The sequence below is a fragment of the Caretta caretta genome, chromosome 2, assembly GCF_965140235.1.
Source record: "Caretta caretta isolate rCarCar2 chromosome 2, rCarCar1.hap1, whole genome shotgun sequence".
Taxonomy (NCBI): Eukaryota; Metazoa; Chordata; order Testudines; family Cheloniidae; genus Caretta; species Caretta caretta.
This window is the reverse complement of record NC_134207.1, coordinates 596,871-617,572: the sequence shown is the minus strand read 5'-3', so window position 1 is coordinate 617,572 and position 20,702 is coordinate 596,871. Positions and strand designations below refer to the sequence as shown.

Genomic DNA, 20,702 nt, shown 5'->3' with positions numbered 1-20,702 from the left:
GTGCTTGTTTGAAAACGTAACGAGGGCAATGGACGTTGGAATCGACCTTTCAGTAGTGCATGAGAGATGATGGGAAGGGGAGATAAGATGTTAATGATCTTGAAGGTGAAGACAAGTAGCTTTCTCCAAGGCCACCTTGTTTTATGACATTTCTATTTGCCTTCACCTATCTTGGAGCTGTTTTAATTCCTTTGTCACTGGGCACACGTAGGTAACTAATCTCAGTGAGCCTGATCTCGCATTTGTTCTGACTCCTTTGGCACACTGCAGAAAACAGAGAGATTGTGTAATGATTATGCAGTCATTACCCTACACTTGCAGCTCCTCAATAAATACTTCAATCCTATGCAGGTCATCAAAGGAGTAGGATATGTTGTTTTGGTGACCTCAGGTGCTGAGATAATCCTGAAGAGATGTCACATGAACATATCTACCTTATACAGACATGCAGCGTAGTTCTGCCACACGGTTGGCTTATTTTGTGCCTGCCAAATGAAACAAGTCCAATATTTGACTTAAACGGGCTGTTATGATTGTGTTACTTTCAGCTCCAAGCTTCGTGGATAAAAACCCACTTATGCCCAAATAAATCTTAGTCTTTAAGGTGCCACCGGACTCCTCGTTGTTTTTGTGAATACAGACTAACACGGCTACCCCTCTGATACTTGATTATTGTTCATCTGTTTCCAGTGTCACAAATGAATGTATTGTAAAATCTTCCTTAGTAAATTTGAGACCATTAAAGTTACAGGTTTAAGCACTCAGAAGTCAGGAAATACTGAACTGTGAGTTGCTTGCATCACCTTAACTCTGCCCTCTTGTGTCTGCATCCTTCTGATAGCTCTGAACAATTCAGACTATTTCTGTGTACGCTAATTTTGTTGTCTTAATCAGCCTGAACTGGGAGAGGCTAAACGCTGAGCACTTGCTGTTTACTTGCACATCCTGTTGACTTCAATGGGAGGTGCTGCTGCTCCGCACTTCTGAGTAAAAGCCTTTACCCTGTTTGTCCGTCTCTTTTGTGGCTTTGTAGTCTACATTTCTCAGCAGCCATATACTGCAGTTTTGAAAAAGGGAAAACAGTATTTTTAGACTGACCCACCTTTGAACAGTAGTTTAACATCTCAAACTGTGTCTCAGGAATAGAGCTGTATTAATAGTGGATTTGCCTAGGTTCATAGCTTTGCTGAGCTGCAGCGGAGTAATTGACATGCTACAACTTGGCAAAGCTTTTGAACACTGACAGAAGTACCAGAGTTGACCATATGCAGACTCGGGCAGAAATCATGGCATCAGTTACACTTGGGTCACAGTTAGATGTTTTTCTTTGCAGTCATAAGACCTACAATCTTAATTTTTGTAAACAGAAGCGGAGATGCTGCAGAAGTTAATGGCGCTCACTAGAGAGAGCTTTGGACTTGCTTCAGGAAATAGAAAACCCAATTTCCTGCCATTGTAACTAGTTTTTATTTTTATATGGTTTATTGTCAAAATATTTTTAAATAAAGTTCAGCTCTGACTCTGAGAAATGGATGTGCTATCATTAAATACTGCTCTTTACTAAATGGGAATTGTGTGCAGAACTGATACTTGTCCACTGCTGTGGAAATTTTTTGTGATACTTTAATTGGATAAGGACAAGTGCATAGCAAACTGCATTTTATTGTGAATTGAGAAAACATTTTATGTACACAGTATATACAGTTATTTTGTAACATTGTATTTACAGTCAGATCTACTACTGAAGCAACGCCGACAGGGCTTTAATCATTGAAAACTATTGCTGTAAGGCCTGGTCGACAGGTAAAGTTTTACTGGCATATTGTTGGATTCTCCTGTCACTTGGACTGAGGAGTATTCAGCTAGTGTTGACTTAAGTTATGGGTTTACTGATTTTTATGGCTTCTCACATGGGAAGTGAGTCAGATCCTGGATTTGCAAATGCAAGTGCAGTTGGAGGGGAGGGTTTGAGGCATTGGCTTGTTCTCTTCTCTTGCAGAGACCTCAAAAGTGGACACAGCCTCATGTTGCAGACCTTTCCATCTGGGTCTGTCTAGTGCAATGAGTTTGAGGTTAGCCTTTGTGGTATCTTGATATCTGAGGATGGGTCGAACCTTAGAGCGAATTCCTGTGCTCAGCTGGCAGTAGAGTACCGCTTCTGGTATACAGGAAACCTCCATGTGGATCATGTGTCCGACCCAGAAGTTGAGCCCTGATGAGCATGTTCTCAATGCCAAGGATTTGGCACTTCTCAAGGACTTCAGTGTTAGGGATCCTGTCCTGCCACTTGATGTTGCAGATAGATCCTGGACAGAAAAGGTGGAAGCTCTCTAGCTGTTTGAGGTATTGGTAGCACGTCCATTTCTTGCAGCTGTAGAGGAGCGAGGTGAGTACAACAGTGCGATAGATTTTTATCTTGGTTCTGAGGCAGACTCCATGCTCCTTCCAGAGCCTATGGGCGAGCCTGCCAAATGCCAAGCTGGCCTTGACCAGGTGCTCAGTGATCTCATCCAGCATAGCATTGCTGGAAAGTATATTGCCCAGGTAGCAGAATTGCCTTGACTGAGGGGTGTGTTGTCAGTTGTGATGATGAGATCATGGTGCTGGTGGTCTGGTGCGGACTGGTACATGACCTCTGTCTTTTTCAGGCTGATTGTGAAACCGAAGCATTTTGAGGCATAGGCAAAGCGGTCCACAATAAGTGGAATGTTGTTGAGTGTCTGCACAGTGAGGGGACAGTTGTCAGCAAACGGGAGCTCTCTTAGCAGTTGTTCAGTTACCTTGGTGAAGGCCCTGAGTTGCTGAACACTGAATAGACCCCCCAACCCCCCACCCCATCCAATCTAAACCAGATGTGTACACCTCTGTCAAAGTCCTGGAATGCAAACAAGAGCATGGCTGAAAAGGCAACGGCAAAGAGGATGGGAGCTGTTACACATCCTTGTTTGGTGCCATTGGTGATGGGGAAGGCCTCTGAGTCACCACGTTCCATCATTCTGACCATCATGAAGTGAGCGGATTACAGCAATCGTCTTCTCTGGGCAGTCGAATTTATGAAGGTGTTTCACCATATAGAAAGCTTTGGTTAGGTGAACAACACCATGCATGGGTCCTTGTTCTCTTCATGAGCTTTCTCTTGTATTTGGTGGGCTGCAAAAAATCATGTCCCTAGTGCCACAGTCAGCATGAAAGCCACACTGTGACTTTGGATACACTGAATCTGCTAGGGGAGAGAAGAGTCTCTTGAGGACAGCCAGTGTAAGGATCTTCCCTGCTTTTGACAGCAGTGAGATTCCACAATGGTTTTCACAGCTAGGTATGCTTCCCTTCCTTTTATATAGATTATGAAAGCTTTCTTATACTCCCGGGGCATGGTACCCTGTTCCCAGATAGTCTTAAATACTGGTGAGTTTCCTGACCAGGTGAACACCTCCACATTTGTATGCTTCAGGTGGAATGCTGTCAGGGCCTGGAGACTTGCCTGTGCAAAGCTGATTGATGGTCTTGGTAACATCATCTAAAGAGGGGTACACAAACAGCTCCTCCAGGACAGGACGCTGTGGGAGTCAGTCGATGGCTTTGTTGGACATAATGGATTGACAGTTCAGGAGACTATCAAAGTCCTTAGCCTAGCGCAAAAGAATGTCACCTTTGTTTGTGAGCAGCTGGTTACCATCTGCTGTGAGGACAGGGGCTGAACCACTGGATTTTGGGCCATACACAGCACAGAGACCTTTATAGAAGGCCTTCATGTCATGCTTATCAGCCACTTTCTGCAGTTCTGAAGCCTTCTGCTCCCACCAGTGGTTCTTCATTCGCCTCAATCGGGTTTGTAATGTATGTGTGGCTTGACAGTGTGTGGCCGCCTTTCTTGTTGATTTCTTGTCCATCATGCAGGACTTGTGGGTAGTGTGCCTGGTCTCCAGTAGCCAGTCTCTCTTGGGTCATTCTCATCGAACCATCCCTGGTGTTACTACCTGACAAAGCCAAGAACCTTGGATGCTGTATTATATGTGACGTGTATAGAGAAAGTAAATAAGGAAGTGTTATTTACTCCTTCTCATAATACCAGAACAAGGGGCTACCAAATGAAATTAATAGGTAGCAGGTTTGAAACAAACACAAGAAAGTATTTTTTCACACAACGCACTGTCAAGCTCTGGAACTCCTTGCCAGAGGGTGTTGTGAAGGCCAATACTATAACGGGGTTCAAAAGGGAGCTAGCTAGATTAATGGAGGATAGATCCATCAATGGCTATTAGCCAGGGTGGGCAGGAATGGTGTTCCTAGCCTCTGTTTGCCAGAAGCCTAGATTGGGTGACAGGGCATGGATCACTTGACGATAACCTGTCTGTTCATTCCCTTTGGGGCGCCTGCCATTGGCCACTGTCAGAGGACAGGATACTGGGCTTGAAAGACCTTTGGTCTGACCCAGTATGGCCGTTCTTATCCCTGAGCTTCTGTCAGGTTGCCTTAATGGCAGTCACATTGATCTTCTTTGGTGGTTTGAGGCATCTTTTGGGGCACTCTAGTGAGAAGTGTAGTGACATCATGCTTCTCACAAGCTGATGGTCTGACCAGCATTCGACATCTCTCAAACAACGGGTGTGTGACGCTGACAGACCAGCTTAGTTTGGCGCTATAGGTCATTTCACATGTGTGAATTTCAAAGAAATGTTAAGTGTATTAGTATGCATGGACCAATTTACTTGTGTTAGTTTAGTTCAAAGGGAACGTTAATGGCACTGCCTTTACTTGTCTATAAACTTGTTGATTGCTTATTGCATTACATTGTGTATGTCTCTGTAATTAAGTAATCCTAGATCAGGGGTTCTCAAATTGTGGGTCGGGGCCCCCGAAGGGCTTCAGCTTTGGCCCCCCTCCCTGCCTGGGGCAGTGGAGCTGTGGTGGCGGGACTCGGGTGGGCTCCTTCTTCGGTCCCCTCCTCCTGGGGTCGTGTAGTAATTTTTGTTGTCAGAAGATGTCACGATGCAATGAAGTTTGAGTACTGCTGCCCTAGATCAAAGTGTGTATATTCAGGCATTAGAACTTCATTAATACTAATGAATGATACTTCTATTGTTTTCATTTATCTATCCCCATAAGAATGTAATGGCAGGCAATTGCATTAGATATGTCACTGTAACTAAATTACTTGTGAATGCAAAAGAAGTAGAAGGCTAAAGTCAAAGCAAGGGTCATTGAGTTCACAGATCAAACTGCATTTCCTACTCACTGTCAACAGAGGAAAAGCCCAGGCTTTGGTGAAGACACCTGTCAGCTTGCCTTCTGTGAACAGGATCTATAAATACTGGCTTAAGGGAATGATCCTGCATCTCTGAACTGATATTCTTTAATGGTAGAATACTGAGTAATTAGACAGAGAGACCCAAAATTACTTTGGGGAACCCTGAGAGGCTTATGGAAAACTAGCAGATCACTATATCTGTGCTGTCCCTTTTAATCTACAAACTTGGATTCTCCTGTGAATGTATTTTACCTGCTTTAACCTCTCAATAACTCATTTCTTTTTCTTAGCTAATAAACCTTTAGTCAGTTTACTAGAGAAATTGGCTCCAGCATTGTCTTTGGTGAGATCCAGAGTACCAATTTGACCTGGGGAAAGCGACTGGCCCTTTGGTGTGTGAGTAAACTAATGTGATGCAATATTTGGTATTGTGACCAATATCAAAGTCTAGTTTGGTTGCGTGGTAAGGTGGGCTGGAGATCCTAAGGGGACTGTCTGTGACTCCATGGTAATGCTGGTATAGTGATCCAGGAGTACACATTTGTTATGGGCTTGGTGAATCTAATTATAGAAAATAAACCAGTTTGAGGAGTCTTCCTTGTTTTCTGACAGCCTGACCTGAGATTGGCACTCATTGTTGAAAGCCATACCACACAGCATGACAGGGTGATATGTACATCTTTGATGTCTTTGGACCATACAATTACATAGTCCAGCATGTGCCACTGTTTTGACCTGGGATGCTTCCGTGTTGTCTTATATTTGTTGGCTTTTGGAAGACTGTTGAGAATAGTGAGATTGAACTTGAAACACTTGAAGAGAAGTAGTTGGCAATTTGAGTTTGACCATCCAAAGTCGTGATGGCCTAGCACCCTGCTCCACGTGTCAGAGTCAGCTCCTACATGTGCATTTAAAATCTTCAGGTACAATGAGTTTGTCCTAGTTTGGCACCCCTCTGATGACCCTGCTGAAATCTTCATAAAACAGGTTTCAGAGTAGCAGTCGTGTTAGTCTGTATTCGCAAAAAGAAAAGGAGTACTTGTGGCACCTTAGAGACTAACAAATTTATTTGAGCATAAGCTTTCGTGAGCTACAGCTCACTTCATCGGATGCATTCAGTGCATCCAGTGAAGTGAGCTGTAGCTCACGAAACCTTGTGCTCAAATAAATTTGTTAGTCTAAGGTGCCACAAGTCCTCCTTTTCTTTTTGTAAATTTATATGGGCACCTTTCCTCTTAAAGCAGTTTACATCTTCTGTACAGCCTTAGCAAATGAGCAGCAATGCTTTGTTGTCTCGCTAATACACATACGTAAGCAACTGTACTTAAGGTCTGGTTTGAGAAACCTACACAGTAAACTGCATAGGTCTTGGCCTATTGACTGTGAAGAGCTGACTTGAACTAATAGCTCTAGGAAGGAGGAGTATTTCAAACCTGCTGCTGGGAGCCCTTAGCCCAGCCCCTCCAGCAGGGTGGACAGCTCCATTCATGGCATAGGTACTGTCTCCCTGCTTTTCATATAACCTTTCTCCCCCTTATCTGGCCTCTGTAGAAGACAGAAGACCTTGTTCTCTACTATGCAGTGCTGAACTAGGCCGGTATCTTACTGTGATGGGGTCAGACTCACCACTTCGGTGCCTCGTGCTGGGAATTAGCTCTTGGTTGCCAGTGCACCTTCCTCTAGTGGTGTCTCACCGCTGTCGCTTCTGCTCCACCTCTAAGACCCACGACATTCCCCGGACCACAGCGTCGTCTTCTGGGCACAGCCAGGCTGTGCCCCACTCCACTTTCTCCCCGCTTCTGGGGGAATCGGCTGTCTCTAGTCCATTCACTTGCCGCTGCGGCCTACTGTAGCCTTCGGTCTAGCCCCTCACCTCAGGGGTAAACTGCAGTCCAAATACTGGCCACCCCTCTGTGGCAAGTGGGGGGGAAAAAGGAGGGCTGGGCCCCCCACTAATCTAGGCTCTGACCCAGGGACCCTATAGCCAGCGGACACATGCTGCTGTTCCTCCAACTCCCACCGCTTGTTTCCCTAGGCCACTTTCCCCTAGCCCCTTCCTGGCCCATTGTATCAGGGGCCTCAGCCAGGCAGTCCTCAGGCTGGAGCTCCCTTTTGCTCCCCTGACCCTGTCCAGCACTGCTCTATCTAAGGTGGTATTCTAAGGCAACCAGTCCTTCTCCCTTGCACTCTAGGGAGAGACTGACTCTGCTCTGTTGAGCAGCCCTTCTTTTTTATGGGCTTCCCTGGCCCTGATTGGCTGTTCAAACAAACCTTCTCCTGATTGGCTCTCTACAAGCCCTCCTTCCATTGGTTGGGTTTTGTGCAATGTCCCTGAGGACTGCTTTAACCCTCCATCCACCTGTGTGGGGAAGCTGCCCCACCATACACCCTCCCCCTTAGAGGCCCCCCTCCAGTCTTGTCTCCCCAGTTTCTCCCTCAGCTGGGCCTGCAGGATGTCTCTCTCCTGCTTCAGACTATCTACTACAAGGAGCAACCTGCTTCATTCTTCCAGGGTCTGAGTCCCCACCGTAGCCTCCCTGAGGGCTGCTTTAACCCTCCATTTACCTGTGTGGGGCAGCCACCTCACCACACGTACTGAACAGATTTTGTTACCCCTGGCAGCCTTCAGTGTGGCTCATTCATATCAATGACCCATTCTGAAGGTGGGGGTGGTCACCTAGTAAAGAAGGGTCAGACCGAGGTCTAACTCGGGCCCATGTGTAGCTGTCTAGGTAAGTCACTCAGCCTCTGGGTCCGTTTTCTGGTCTACTATAAAGGTCTCCTTGCACTTGCTGCACCTGGGTACCCACCTGTGACTTATGGGCAGACAGAATAATTACATAGATTAGAAGTCATTTCTGTGTGTGTGGCTCTGTAGTCTAGTGACTGAGACATAACTCTGTTCCCACCTCTACCACAAACTTCCTGTGTGACCCTGAGTAAGACACTTACCATCTCCGAGGGTGTCTGACAATCATAGGCAGATAGCTGTAGAGTGGGAGTAGTTTTTATTTATATTGCAGTAGAGTCCAGAGACCCCAATCGGGAATTAGGGCCACTTTGCAATACACACCATACATGAGTCCCTGCCTCTTCATGGAGGTTGTGTTGAGAATCCATCAAGGGTGAAATTATATCCTCCTTTCTCATGGTGAGTAGCCTGCTCTGCAAGTAGTCTCATTTATTTCAGTGGGAACGGGTGAGAGGCCTTTGGAAAGTGGTCCCTGACGTCTCTGCAGTGATTCAGGGAACACAGCAATTGCTACAGCCCTGTAGCCCATCTAGTTCAAAATTCAGTCTCTGACTAGTACCAGCTGCAAGAAACTCCCTACCGGACAATGATGGAATCAGCTACCTATAGGGAAAGCCTCTTGCCTCACCCTATCTAACTCATGAGCTGTGTTCCCAATCTCCTTTTTTGAATGTTGCTAAGTAAGCTCTTAGTCTCAGAGGTACCTTGTTGTAGTGAGCTGTCCAGGCTATGAGTATCTTTCATGATAGAGGCTTGCCTTCTGTCAGTAGAGTTTTCTATAGACGTGCATGTGCACCATCTTCCTTAGCTGATCGTTTTGAGCATAGGGCATGTCTACACTGCCTACGTTATGACGCGGCCACAACAGTGCTGCCACGACAGCGCTGTGACATGGGCAGTGTAGACATGCTTTTTCGCCGTGGGAGAGCTCTCCCCGCGATTTTAAAAAAACAAACAAACAAAAACCACCCTGAGCGAGCGGTGGTAGCTTTATCAACAGGAGCTGCGGCTTCTGGCGATAAAGCACTGTCTATTCTGGCGCTTTTCAGCGCTAAAACTTTTGTCGCTCAGGGTTTTTTTTTTTCACATCCCTGAATGACAAAAGTTTTAGCGCTGAAAGTGGCAGTGTAGACACAGCCATAGAGACAAAAACCTGCATCTTACCTACTGCCTCTGTTCAGCTTTCAATGGGTCATACTCCTGACCAGTCTCAAGGGGATCCCTGAATGGCTGATTGCCTCAGCAAGGCTTGCTTCCCTCCCCAGTTCCAGCATACTTCTTCCCTCCTATCCTCCACGGCACTGGTCACAGGAATTGTTTACGCTGGGGCAGTGCATGTGGTCTCTCACTTGGACTTCCAAATGGTTGGGCTGAGCCATGTCCTGAAGTGAGGGAGTTAGAATGGAAACTTCATACAGCCTTAGCCCTATACAGTAGTACACATTATGGCCCAGCACCTAGTGCTTTTGGTGCTGTAGCTTATTTCTTTGGTACCCATGCAGAGCAAAGCAGGGTCCTAAGAGAACAGGGAATAGTTCTCCAAAGCTCTGGAGAGCAAGGTACAGTTACCAGCTCAGTCCCCAGGCTGGCTTGCTCCCTCCCTCCTGAGTGGCCCTGTCTTGCAGTAGCTGGAACCCGTCCATGGCCTTCACAGGACTAAGACCATGATCCTGCTCAGCTGGAACACAGTGTGAGCAGGTGCCCTTTGGTATGAGGGGACCCTTGTCCCTGGGACCCAGATGCCTCCCAGAGAATGGAGAATGTTTATAAAATAGGGCGTTGGTCCCATAGACAGGGTGCCACCCTGAGAGGGGAAGGTATATAAAATGTATCAAGAGACTGATCAGGCGGCTGGGCCCTGACTAACAATGGGAGGTCTTGGGAAATTAGATAAATGTGTCTGGGATCAGCTGTAAGCTGGGATGGCAAGCCAGGAATTGTTACTGTTCCTCTTTTATAATGAGCGGCTCAGATCCCTACAACATATGCAAATTGCAGCTGACATGGACTCTACAAGTACCATAGTCTCTGAGAGCGCACACTCTGCATCACGTGAGAAGATGAAAGCTGGGGCGGGGATCTCCCCACATTCCTGAGGTGGAGACTGATGTAGAAAACCATGTAGTGTCTCCACAATTTCCTTATTCTCCTTAACTGCTTCCTCCTACCTGTGGTGCCCAGCATCCCTTTGCATCTGCTTGTGGGCTTCCTGTTCCAGACAGGCTGATAGCCTCTCTTGCTAATCTCTCTCCTTGCATCCATGTCACATGCCATTTTGTATGCTCCTTTCTGTTGACACATGTGGGCTGGCTTCCCCATGTCTGTGTGGTATGTACTGGCGACTTCACTAATGGAGACATCTTATGCATTAGTGTTCCTGTGATTTGCTGTGTGCCTGCAAAAGAAGCAAAGGCGCTCCCTGCCCTGAGGAGCTCCAGCCTGCATAGAGGGGAGGGGGGTGATAAGGGGCTGTAGAATAATGGGGTTGGGGCCATGACACACTTAATGACTCCATTTACTCCTTCCCTACACCTGTTCTGGATCACCAATGAGTCTGTTAAGCAGCTGGTCCCTACGGCTTCTTGCTCCCTACACGGATTGTGCCAGATAATTCTAGCTCCACCCCCCTTGGCTGCTCAGTCTCACATTGCTTGTCTCCTGCATGGCAGCAGCAGCCTTGAGAGGTGGCGTGTCTGCAGGAAGGGGCCTGGGCAGAAGGAAGCTGTCCACTGCTGGCAGTTGTGTAGGGCTGGGGTAAGCAGGTAGGATGAGATCCCCTATGGAGCTATTGCTGCTTTCTCCTTTCAGCCTTTCTTCCGGCTCCTGAACCTGCGCAAGCTAGGCCTGAGTGACAATGAGATTCAGAGGCTTCCCCCCGAGGTGGCCAACTTCATGCAGCTGGTGGAGCTAGACATCTCTCGCAATGGTAAGGCCAACCAGCCAGGGAACTTGTGGGGGCCTTGTCAGGAGACCAGTACCAGGCTCTTCCAGCACCCCAGTGCCCCACCCAGAGCACTGCTCCATGGGCCACCCGTTGTCACCAGGATGTCAGTGTCTGTGCCTGAAGGAAGATGTGCCCTTCAGGAGCTTCCTAGAGGGAACTTTGCTGGGAGCTGCTCTTGTGCCATGGAGTCTCCATGTCTCCGTCCTCCCACTGTGTGACAGGCTCTCACTGGGGCCTCCCTTGTCTCTACAAATTCAGATGGGAAATAAGGTGTATGTTTTTAATAGTGATAGTAATTATCCACTAGAACAATTGACCAAGGGTTGTGGTGGATTCTCCATCACTGCTAATTTTTAAATAAAGACAGAATGTTTTTGTAAAGATCTGCTCTAGGAAGTATTTTGGGGAAGTTCTGTGGTCTGTGCTACACAGGAGATCAGACTAGATGATCACAATGGTCCCTTCTGGCCTTGAAATCTATGAATCCATGTGATGGGCTTTTGCCGTACACTCTTATCTCCATGTGACTGGCTCTTACTGGGGTCTTTTTTTTCCCCCTCTTTGCTTCAGACATTCCAGAAATCCCTGAAAGCATCAAATTCTGCAAATCCCTGGAGATTGCTGACTTCAGTGGGAATCCCCTCTCCAGGTAAGGAGGGGCAGGCAGTCTCCTCTCCTGGCTGAACTTGGTACATGGGGTGAGGAAGGGGGAAGCACCCTATTCTCTCCAGCTTGCCTTGCCCAGCAGCTCGTATTTGACATTCCGTAGAACTAAAATAGAAAGAGGCAAAGCCTGTGACCCCCCTGTAAAAATCAGTTCCAGGGGAGACAAAGGACATCATACTCTCAGGGCTGGCGACCTGCGTACCCACCTTGGAAAAGATTTTGATATCCTAGGAGATGGCCGTCCTCTGGATTCACCACCCGCCTCACACCATCAGAGGCAGCAGGTTTGATGAGAGTGCTGAGAGCCACACTGGAGGTGATCCAAAGCCTGTCGCTGCCTTCCAAAGCTGTCTTGCCCCTGATAGTTTCCATACCTTACACCCGACTTACCCTTTCCCCATTCCTCCTCAGAAAAGAAGTGGCCTTGTTCCTTTGTCAGCCCCTAGGTGCTCTGCTCTTGGTGTCCCTCTGGTAACTCAGCCCTGCTGGTCCCCAGAACTGCTCTGAGCTCCTTCCCTTTTGTCAGCATCTCTCTGCTAATACAGTGCCTGGAGCTGAGCACGTGGTCTCAGGGAGTCTACCCAGAACTTTACGGAGAGAGACTCTTCCCCTTCATGTCCCATCCTGATGCCTTTGTAGCCTTTACTCCTGTGTCCTTTTGGGACTCCTCTGCCCTCCACTACAGAGTCCGAGGTGCCCACTTTCCACTTGGTGATGTTGTGCGCCAACATCCATTACAGTCTTTGTAGATGGACACTCCCATTCCTCCTGCCCTATCCATTGTACCTTGTGGGCACCAAGGCCTCTGCAGACTGTGTGCCCCTTTAAATCAGAGTTAGCTCTCTGCTGCCTCCTTGTGGTGCTGGTATGTGAGCATAAGGTTTGCCAGACAGGAGCAGAACTGCTTCCAATGTGTGTGACTCCCCCATAATGCATCTAGGCAGTAGGTATTGTCGTTTGTTTGGAATGGGTAGGGCCGCAGTGAGTTTCTCTCCCTGTATAAAGGTTTGCAGGGATAGGGATTAGCTTTTCAGGGAGTAGGATGAGGCAGAGGGGACTCGGGGTTGTTTGTGCACAAACCTGTAACGGTGCTGGCTTTGTCACTTCCTGTCAGGGATGGTCTATATAATGCTGAGTCCTGCCATGAGTGCAGGGCACTGGACTAAATGACCTACTGAGGTCCCTTCCAGTTCTATGAGTCTGCTTCCTCCGTAGGCTTCCTGAGGGCTTCACCCAGCTGCGGAGTCTGGGCCACCTGGCCCTGAATGATGTGTCCCTGCAGAGCCTCCCCAGTGATATCGGGAAGTGAGTGCACTTATGCTTCTTGCTAGTTGTGTGGGGAGTGCAGGGGGGTGGGGTGGGCAGGAGGAGAGCACCCCCACCATCGTGGAGGATGCCTACACCATGGGGGAAAGAGCTCTTTATCTGAACTCCTTGTGGCTTTAGGAACATTAATGAGGTTATCCCCCACACAGTCCAGCAGCTGAGTCAGGATCATTGTTCTTGTGTCCTAGATGGCAACTGTGGCACAAGAGGGGAAAGGACTTGCCCACAGGGAGTCTCTGCTGGAGGCAGGGATTGAACCCAGGCCTCCTGAGTCCCACAAGACCATCTTCCACTCTACTGCACATACACCACTTGCTCCCCTGCGAGTAGCTGCAGTCAATTCAGCAAGACTCTCAGCATGATGAGCTCTGAGTGCTTAGGCAGAACCCTCAGGGCCCTCTCAGAGAGGGCATGTCCTTCCTTCCCCCAGGGCAGGGCATCACCTTGTGTGTGAGGTTTGATCTCCGGGATGCAGGCTGCTCCATAGGCTGATGCCATCTCTTTCCTGTCCCCTGGACTGGGAACAGCGTCCTCCATGGTGTTTTAATAGTAAGTCTCCATCAGCCCCGATAATTTGAGGACGTCTTTATTTCAACCCCAGCCCACTTCTGCTACTGGTGTACACCATGCACCCATGTATACGAAGGACTGCCCTGTGGGAGGGTCTGTGCATCCGAGTTTGTCCCTGAAGGGCCCCACCTACTGCCACTCCCAGTGATTCTGGCTTCCTCGCTCCCTTTTCTCTTGCAGTTTGGCAAATCTGGTGACTCTGGAGCTGCGTGAGAACCTGCTCAAGTCCCTCCCCACGTGAGTGTCCTGTCGGGTGACTGTGGCACCTTCCTGGCTGGTCGCCTAGGGCAGCCCCAGGGGCTAACCATCTGCAGTGCAGAGCTCAGCACCCTGGCTATGGGGCCTGCAGGGCTTCAAATGAACAAGCTCTCCTTCGGTGAATTATTGCGGGTGGTATGAGGAGAAGGGGTTTGTTCCAGCAATAAAGGTAGGGAGGGACATTTGGAATCTGTTTAGCTGAGATCATGGGCACGCTGGAGGAGGCAGTGGAATTGGAGGGCTGCTGCTCTGAGGTGCCTGGTGGAACGGCTGAGAACGTCCCTCATTTGTGGGTTAGAGTTAGCTGAAGGTGGTTTTGGAGGGCAAGAGATGATGGTCTTTATGGGGGTGCAGGTGAGGATTTGCAGTATATGGTAAAGTAGAGCAAGGGAACTGGGGAATGTGGCAAATTTGTTCCCTTTTTCTGACACCTTTGCTTTTTTACATGCCTGTCCTGGCCCAACAGCTCTCACGGGGGTGTGGGTGTTGGGCTTCAGTAGAATACTGGTCTTCTCGGGCAGGTGGGGGGTAAGAAGCCAGCCTTAAAGGAGAGAAGTTGAGTCACCAAGAGTTGCTGTAAGGATTTGGGAGGGGGGGTGGGGTGACGGCGCACATGTTTGCGAGCAAAACATACTCCTCACTTCAGCTCCAGGTGGTGAACTACCAGGCCTTGTTCGCGAAAAATACAACTGCCTTGCTTTGGAGCGGGTTGCTCCCTTCCTGTTGAAGATCTCCCTGTGCTCCTGTGTGGGAGTTTAAAAAATAATTAAAAAAAAAGTCCAAAGGGTCACTCAGTCACTGGAGGCAGCCATGACAAGTCTGACGCAGCCATGCTGTCAATGACCAGGGTTGTCATGCTGTTGTGGCTGTTAGTGTCCAAGATACCCAAAGAGATGCAAGTCACCTTCAAGGACATGCCCTTTGAGGAGAATGGAACTCTGTGGTTCCTGAAAGACCCAGGGCTACATTAAGGTCCTTAGGGACCCAGAGTACAAATCCCTATCAGAAACCCTGTAAGAATCAGCTCCAGGGGAGACAAAGAACATCATACTCTCACGGCTGGCGACTGCATACCCACCTTGGAAAAGATTTTGATATCCTAGGAGATGGCCATCCTCTGGATTTGCCACCAGCCCCACACCATCAGAGGCAGCAGGTTTGATGTGAGTGCTGAGAGCCACACTGGAGGTGATCCAAAGCCTGTTGCTGCCTTCCGAAGCTGTCTTGCCCCTGATAGTTTCCATACCTTATACCCTACTTACCCCTTAGAATCATAGAATATCAGGGTTGGAAGGGACCCCAGAAGGTCATCTAGTCCAACCCCCTGCTCGAAGCAGGACCAATTCCCAGTTAAATCATCCCAGCCAGGGCTTTGTCAAGCCTGACCTTAAAAACCTCTAAGGAAGGAGATTCTACCACCTCCCTAGGTAACGCATTCCAGTGTTTCACCACCCTCTTAGTGAAAAAGTTTTTCCTAATATCCAATCTAAACCTCCCCCACTGCAACTTCTTCAGGGATGAGAACCTGTTAAAAGAAGTGGCCTTGTTTTGGCCTGCGTCGTTGGGGGGTTCCTGTGAGAGACCTGTTGTCCACGAAGGACAACACAAAATAGAACTTTTTTCCCCCACAGAAGGCATGAGCCCAGGATCAATACCAGGCACCTTCCTTCTGCAGTGGAACCCAGGGCTTCTTTTTTATGCCTTTCCTCTGGTTCCCCTGATCCTTGGGGTGACTTCCAGAATCAAAAGGGGAAAGGCCACGATTGTTCTCATAGCTCCACGCTGTCCCAGGTCTTTTTGCTGCAGATGTCCCGTTAGCTGCCAGTCTAGCTTCCAGGCTACTCATACCTGATCTCGTAACACCAGGGTGAGATAATCCATCCTGACCTGTATCTGGCGGCCTGGATGTTATATGGTTAAGTAGTACAGAGAGAGTCTTCTTTAGACAAGTCCAGGAGATCCTAATACAGAGGAGGAAGACGTCCACCAGAAGGACATCCTCATCAAAATGAGAGATTCTTGGGTTATGTGCTCAACAGGGATGTGGGTTTTGATACTGCTGTTGCTCGACAGCTTGCTGCATCTGGAACTCTCCATTAAGGTCTACCTCTCAGCAATCGTGGTTTGTCATCTGTACAGTTGTGCCCTTTTCTGATGGTGTCAAAGTTCCTCAAGGCCCTGTTATGTACTTACCCTTGGGACAAGAACCTGTTCCTACCTGGGACCTGGCCCTTGCCCTTCTGAGATCCTTGAGGGGAGGCTCCATGACTGTCTATGTTCCAGCTGGGAACAAACCTTCCAGCCCAGGTAGACAGACTTGTGTTAGTGGGGCTTGAGCTAGCGCGCTAAAATTAGGTGGGTGGATGTTGCTGCTGTGGTAGACGCTCGAGTCACCCATGGTCACCATAGAGGTTAGAGTGGGCCTGAGGTCGGGTGGCAGATTCTAGCCAGAATCTTCACCAGAGCTACAACAGCCACAGGCTCATGCTAGCATGCTAAAAATAGCTCTGTCTACCCGAGCTGGGAGGCTCGCCGCCATGCAGACACCCTTTGAGCCCCTTTCAGAATTCTCCGTAGTTCATCTCATTCTGAAGATGGTCTTCCTAGTCACTATCACTTCAGCCTGGAGACTGTGCGTGCTTCAAGCACTTGTGGCTGACCCTCCCTACATGACATATCATAGGGACAAAGTGCTGCTGAGACCTCACCTTGGGTGGTCTCACAATTCCATCTCACTCACTTAACCTGCCTGCTTTCTTCCTGAGACACCGCTCTTAATCAGCAGCCAAGTTGCATGTGCTGGACATTTTCAGAGCCTTACTTTACTACAGAGCCTGAATGGTTTGGTTCTCTGTGTCTCCATTTATTCTGGTTGTAGCCAACCATTCCAAGGGCCAGGCCATCTCATCGCAAAGGATAGCTAAGTGCATAACACGATGAACCTGCTACCAACTGGCAGGTACACCTCTTCCACTGCATGATAACGCTAACTCCGCCAGAGCTCTGCCTGGTTCAGAAATGTGCCAGGTTCTGAGATCTGCAAGGCAGTAATGTGTAATCCACTGATTTTTGTCAAGCGTTATGCATTGGAGTTACCTGCCAGAGCAGATGCCAAATTCCGGAGAGCAGAACTGGGGTCCCTGTTTGTTTGCAGCTGACGCTTCTCATTCCACTGGTTGAAAGGGGTGCTTCTTGCCAGTCACTTACAGTGGGATTTCACTGACACGCTTGAATAGAGAATGGTTACCCTGCAGTAAGTGTGGTTCTCTGAGATGTTATAACTGGTGTGCAACCCCCGACCGACCCTCCATCCCTGCTTTCGGAATCCTCCGCTAACACAGTCTTCAAATTGGGAGGAGTCTTAAGGAGGGTCATGGCTGCTTGATGCCGTCCCCTGGGAACACGAGGAGACTCAGGGCCCATATGTGGGTAGCCCTGATGGACACTGCTATTCAAAAGATTCTGATCTCATATGCATGAGGTGCACGTGCATCCACAGTGGGATCCACGCTGACGGCAGCATCTTGAAGAACCATGGTCAGTTACTGTAGGAGAACCATTCTTCCCCTGTTTTGGTATTTTTGCAGCCTGCCCTTTCCACCAGTCATCTCTTGGCTTTCCCATGAACATGCAACCAGACTCTTAAGTCGGTTTAGGGGTCAGAGCAGCTGCCTGCACAGGAGTCTCCTTCCAGAGATGGTGAAAACTGAGCTAGCGAAACCCATCTGAAGAGAATAAAAGGGCAGAAGAGCTGCTGGGGGGCGGGGGCAGGGGAAGGAGGTTGTGCAGGTGTAAAGGAAGGAAGATCTCTGACCTGAGGGGGTGGGATAGCGACCCATGTTTTGAGAATCAGAGGATGGGATGGGGATTTAGGGCCAGGAGTCGATGCAGATTAACCTCTTAGCCATCTCACTTGGAGTAGTTTCTGTGTTGCCTCGGGCTGTGGGGCTGCTGGAGTGGAGACGCACACACCAGTGGTTCCAGGCATGTCTAGGACGAGTCCCCAGGGATGCAGGCGCTGCTCAGCTCCTGCTTTCATCCAGCCCTAGAAACTTGCCCCCAAGGTGCTGCCAGGACCTGGCTCCCAGGCAGGCTTCTTACAAGACCATATCCAGTGAACACCTTGTCTGCTATCATCTCTTTGCTTCTTTTTCTGCAGCACAGTGCCCAGGGTGCTCCCACATCCCCTGCAGGGACAATGGGGCTCCCAGTCTTGAGGGTAGGAAACTAGAGGGCTTGCTCCCTCCGCTCTCCTGTAACTCAGCTCCTGTGGCCCCCAGCGTGTGTGTCATTTTCCCTTAGCTTTTTCCAGTTCTCTCCATCGTCCTGTTCTCAGGGCTCCACCATGGCAGAACAGACCAGCAGCAGGTCCGGACTCTGGACACTCACCTGCTCACATGTCCCTGCTCAAAGCAGGCCTGCTTGAGTTGGTGGAGGAAACACCAGCAACTCGACTTTCCTGGGGCTCCCAGAGTCACTGAGCCCAGAGCAGACATGACCTTGTTGGCTTCGGCCACTCTGATAGGAGGTGGGGCAGAGCCCCAACTCGCCTGAGCCCCTTAGCTCTTTCCATGGTGCCTCCAAGCCATCTAGACTGACTCTTTAATCTCCTGGTGCAGGGGGGATTCACAGTGATGTTGACTGGGGAGCTGGGGTCCCTGGTGCTAATCTCTCTCTCTCTCTCCTCCCCCCCCCCCACCTCCAAATGGTCTGCAGTTCGCTCTCATTCCTTGTCAAGTTAGAGCAGTTGGATCTTGGTGGCAATGACCTGGAAATGCTGGTAGGTGAAGGGGATGGAAGGGAGGAGGTGGGATGGGAGGAGGTGGGTGGTGGTTGGGACAGTGCTCCCGTCCCCTTTGGGGATGGATGGAGGGGATCTGAAATCACAAGGAGCAGCAGGTGACTCCAGTGTGTCTGTTGCAGCCCAGTAACTGTTCCCAGCTTTGTTCTCTTGCTGTGTTGGTTGGCACTGTGTGTTTTCCGTTGCACATCTTGCTCCCCCCTCACATCCCATCCCTGTTTCTCTGGTGCACTCTCCCCTGCTCTCTAGCTGCCGGAGGATTTATGCCTCTCCAGTTCTGTCGCTTGCCTTTGCTGCCTCTGGCCTTTGCATCCCCATCCCAACCACCCCTTGTCATCTGCTTCAGCCCTGCTGTGCTGGCTTGCTGCTCTTCCCCTTTCTGGTTTGGCTTTGCCATTAGAGAGAGACCCCAGCAATGGCCCATGTTATTCCCCAGGAGGTATAGATACCCAGTCTTAGTATGGAGGCCCTGAGGGCTGCAGACACTGAAACCTCCATCTAGGCCCTTCTCCTTTGTGAAAGCTGGAGACTGACACAGAGTGCCTGAGTGAAACCTGGATTCAGCTGCTCTTGCGTATTTGTTTCAGCCTTTGACTGAGCTGGAATCCAGGTGTGTTCTGTAGTTTCCACAGCTGCAGAGACAGGTGCCACAGAGTGCTGCTCCAGAACTGGCTTTCCAAGGATTTAACCTCTTGGTGAAGAAAACCTCCTAAAGCGGGAGCCACATGAGGTGGTGCAGCCCTTTCTGCCAGAACCTGCAGATGACCTGCAAGAATAGTTCTGAGGCATGAACTGCTTCTCAGTGGAGCATTAACTCCTAAACCTAACTATTATTCCCAACATGTTAGTGCTGTTAATTTGTTCCATTGCTGATCATTTTAGCAGCAACATCCAGCTAATGTGTGTGTGCCTATGGATGGCTGGTGGTGGATGATGTTGATGTAGTGGGGTGGTTGGTTAATATCAAGTCATCTCTGCCCATTCCCACAAGGAGGAAGGAGAGGGGAGATTTATTCCTTCTGAGGCGAAAGCCTCTGAAGCCTTCACTCACCTCTCACCCCTCTGGGACCAAACAATCTCAATTATCCTCTTCTCGCCTGCTCCTGGGGACCTTTTGCAGCCAGCATGGCCAATCTAGAAACCAGCAGCATATCAGCTGATATCTTCCCCAATACCTGGTCTTCCGTGTCACGTATCCTGGCTTGCTTACTTCCCCAGCAGTCTGGTGGTGAATGGCCTTGAGAAGGCGGCAGAGCTGCAGTGTCTGTCATTGCTGGATCGTGGTGATTTGGGAACAGCCTTTATCCCAGAGCAGGTGCTCTCCTGTAGCAAGGGGCTAACACTCTGCTTTCTTGTTCTGTTTCAGCCAGACACTCTGGGAGCATTACCAAACCTGCGGGAGCTCTGGCTAGACCGAAACCAGCTCTCGGCCCTGCCCCCGGTGAGTACCCACTCCATGAGTGTTGCCTTGCTGCTGTGCTCCCTACTCCATCACTCCCTTGAGCCAGGTGGTGTCTCCTTTCCCCTCCCAGGAGCTGGGGAATCTTCGGCGCTTGGTCTGTCTGGATGTGTCTGAGAACAAGCTGGAGCAGCTGCCCAGTGAGGTCAGCGGGCTAATGGCACTGACAGACCTACTGCTGTCACAGAACCTTTTGGAATGCATACCTGATGGGATTGGTAAGTGCGCTGGAGCGAGGGTTATCGTGTTTGCGTGGGTACATTATTACCCCATTGGAAAGGGAGGGAGCCCTGGATGGGAAAGTATGGGACAGGAGCAGGGACCATGTCACCCTGTGGATGGTAACAGTGAACTAAGCCCTGCTGGGAGGGTAAAGGATGGATGATTTGGCTGAGCAGTGTGGGCAGGGCCCATATCGCTTTCTGGTGCAGCTCATGTTTGTCTCTCCCCGTGCTCAGGTCAGCTGAAGCAGCTTTCCATCCTAAAAGTGGATCAGAATCGGCTGGCTGCGGTGACTGAGTCGATTGGGGACTGTGAAAATCTCTCGGAGCTCATCCTGACAGAGAATGTGCTGACAGTATGTGTTCTGGCAGTCACGCCAGCCCTTATTGTGCTGCTTAGCTCAACCCCTTACTGGCGGCCCTGCTCCATGCCAGTCTGTCATCTCCTTGGGCTCTG

At 49.4% G+C, this 20,702-nt stretch overlaps 1 protein-coding gene across 38 annotated transcripts in view; it reads left to right on the top strand.

Annotated features, from left to right (window-relative positions):
- The window catches only part of SCRIB (scribble planar cell polarity protein), a 248,262-nt gene that overhangs the window by 19,728 nt on the left and 207,832 nt on the right, over positions 1-20,702 (top strand). For all 38 annotated transcript variants that reach the window (XM_075124824.1, XM_048837023.2, XM_048837013.2 and 35 more), the window contains exons 2-9: positions 10,809-10,926; positions 11,515-11,593; positions 12,826-12,915; positions 13,687-13,743; positions 18,481-18,544; positions 19,932-20,006; positions 20,098-20,242; positions 20,483-20,601. In XM_075124824.1, the coding sequence (XP_074980925.1) occupies positions 10,809-10,926; positions 11,515-11,593; positions 12,826-12,915; positions 13,687-13,743; positions 18,481-18,544; positions 19,932-20,006; positions 20,098-20,242; positions 20,483-20,601 (747 nt within the window). The remainder of the gene's footprint in view (positions 1-10,808; positions 10,927-11,514; positions 11,594-12,825; positions 12,916-13,686; positions 13,744-18,480; positions 18,545-19,931; positions 20,007-20,097; positions 20,243-20,482; positions 20,602-20,702) is intronic.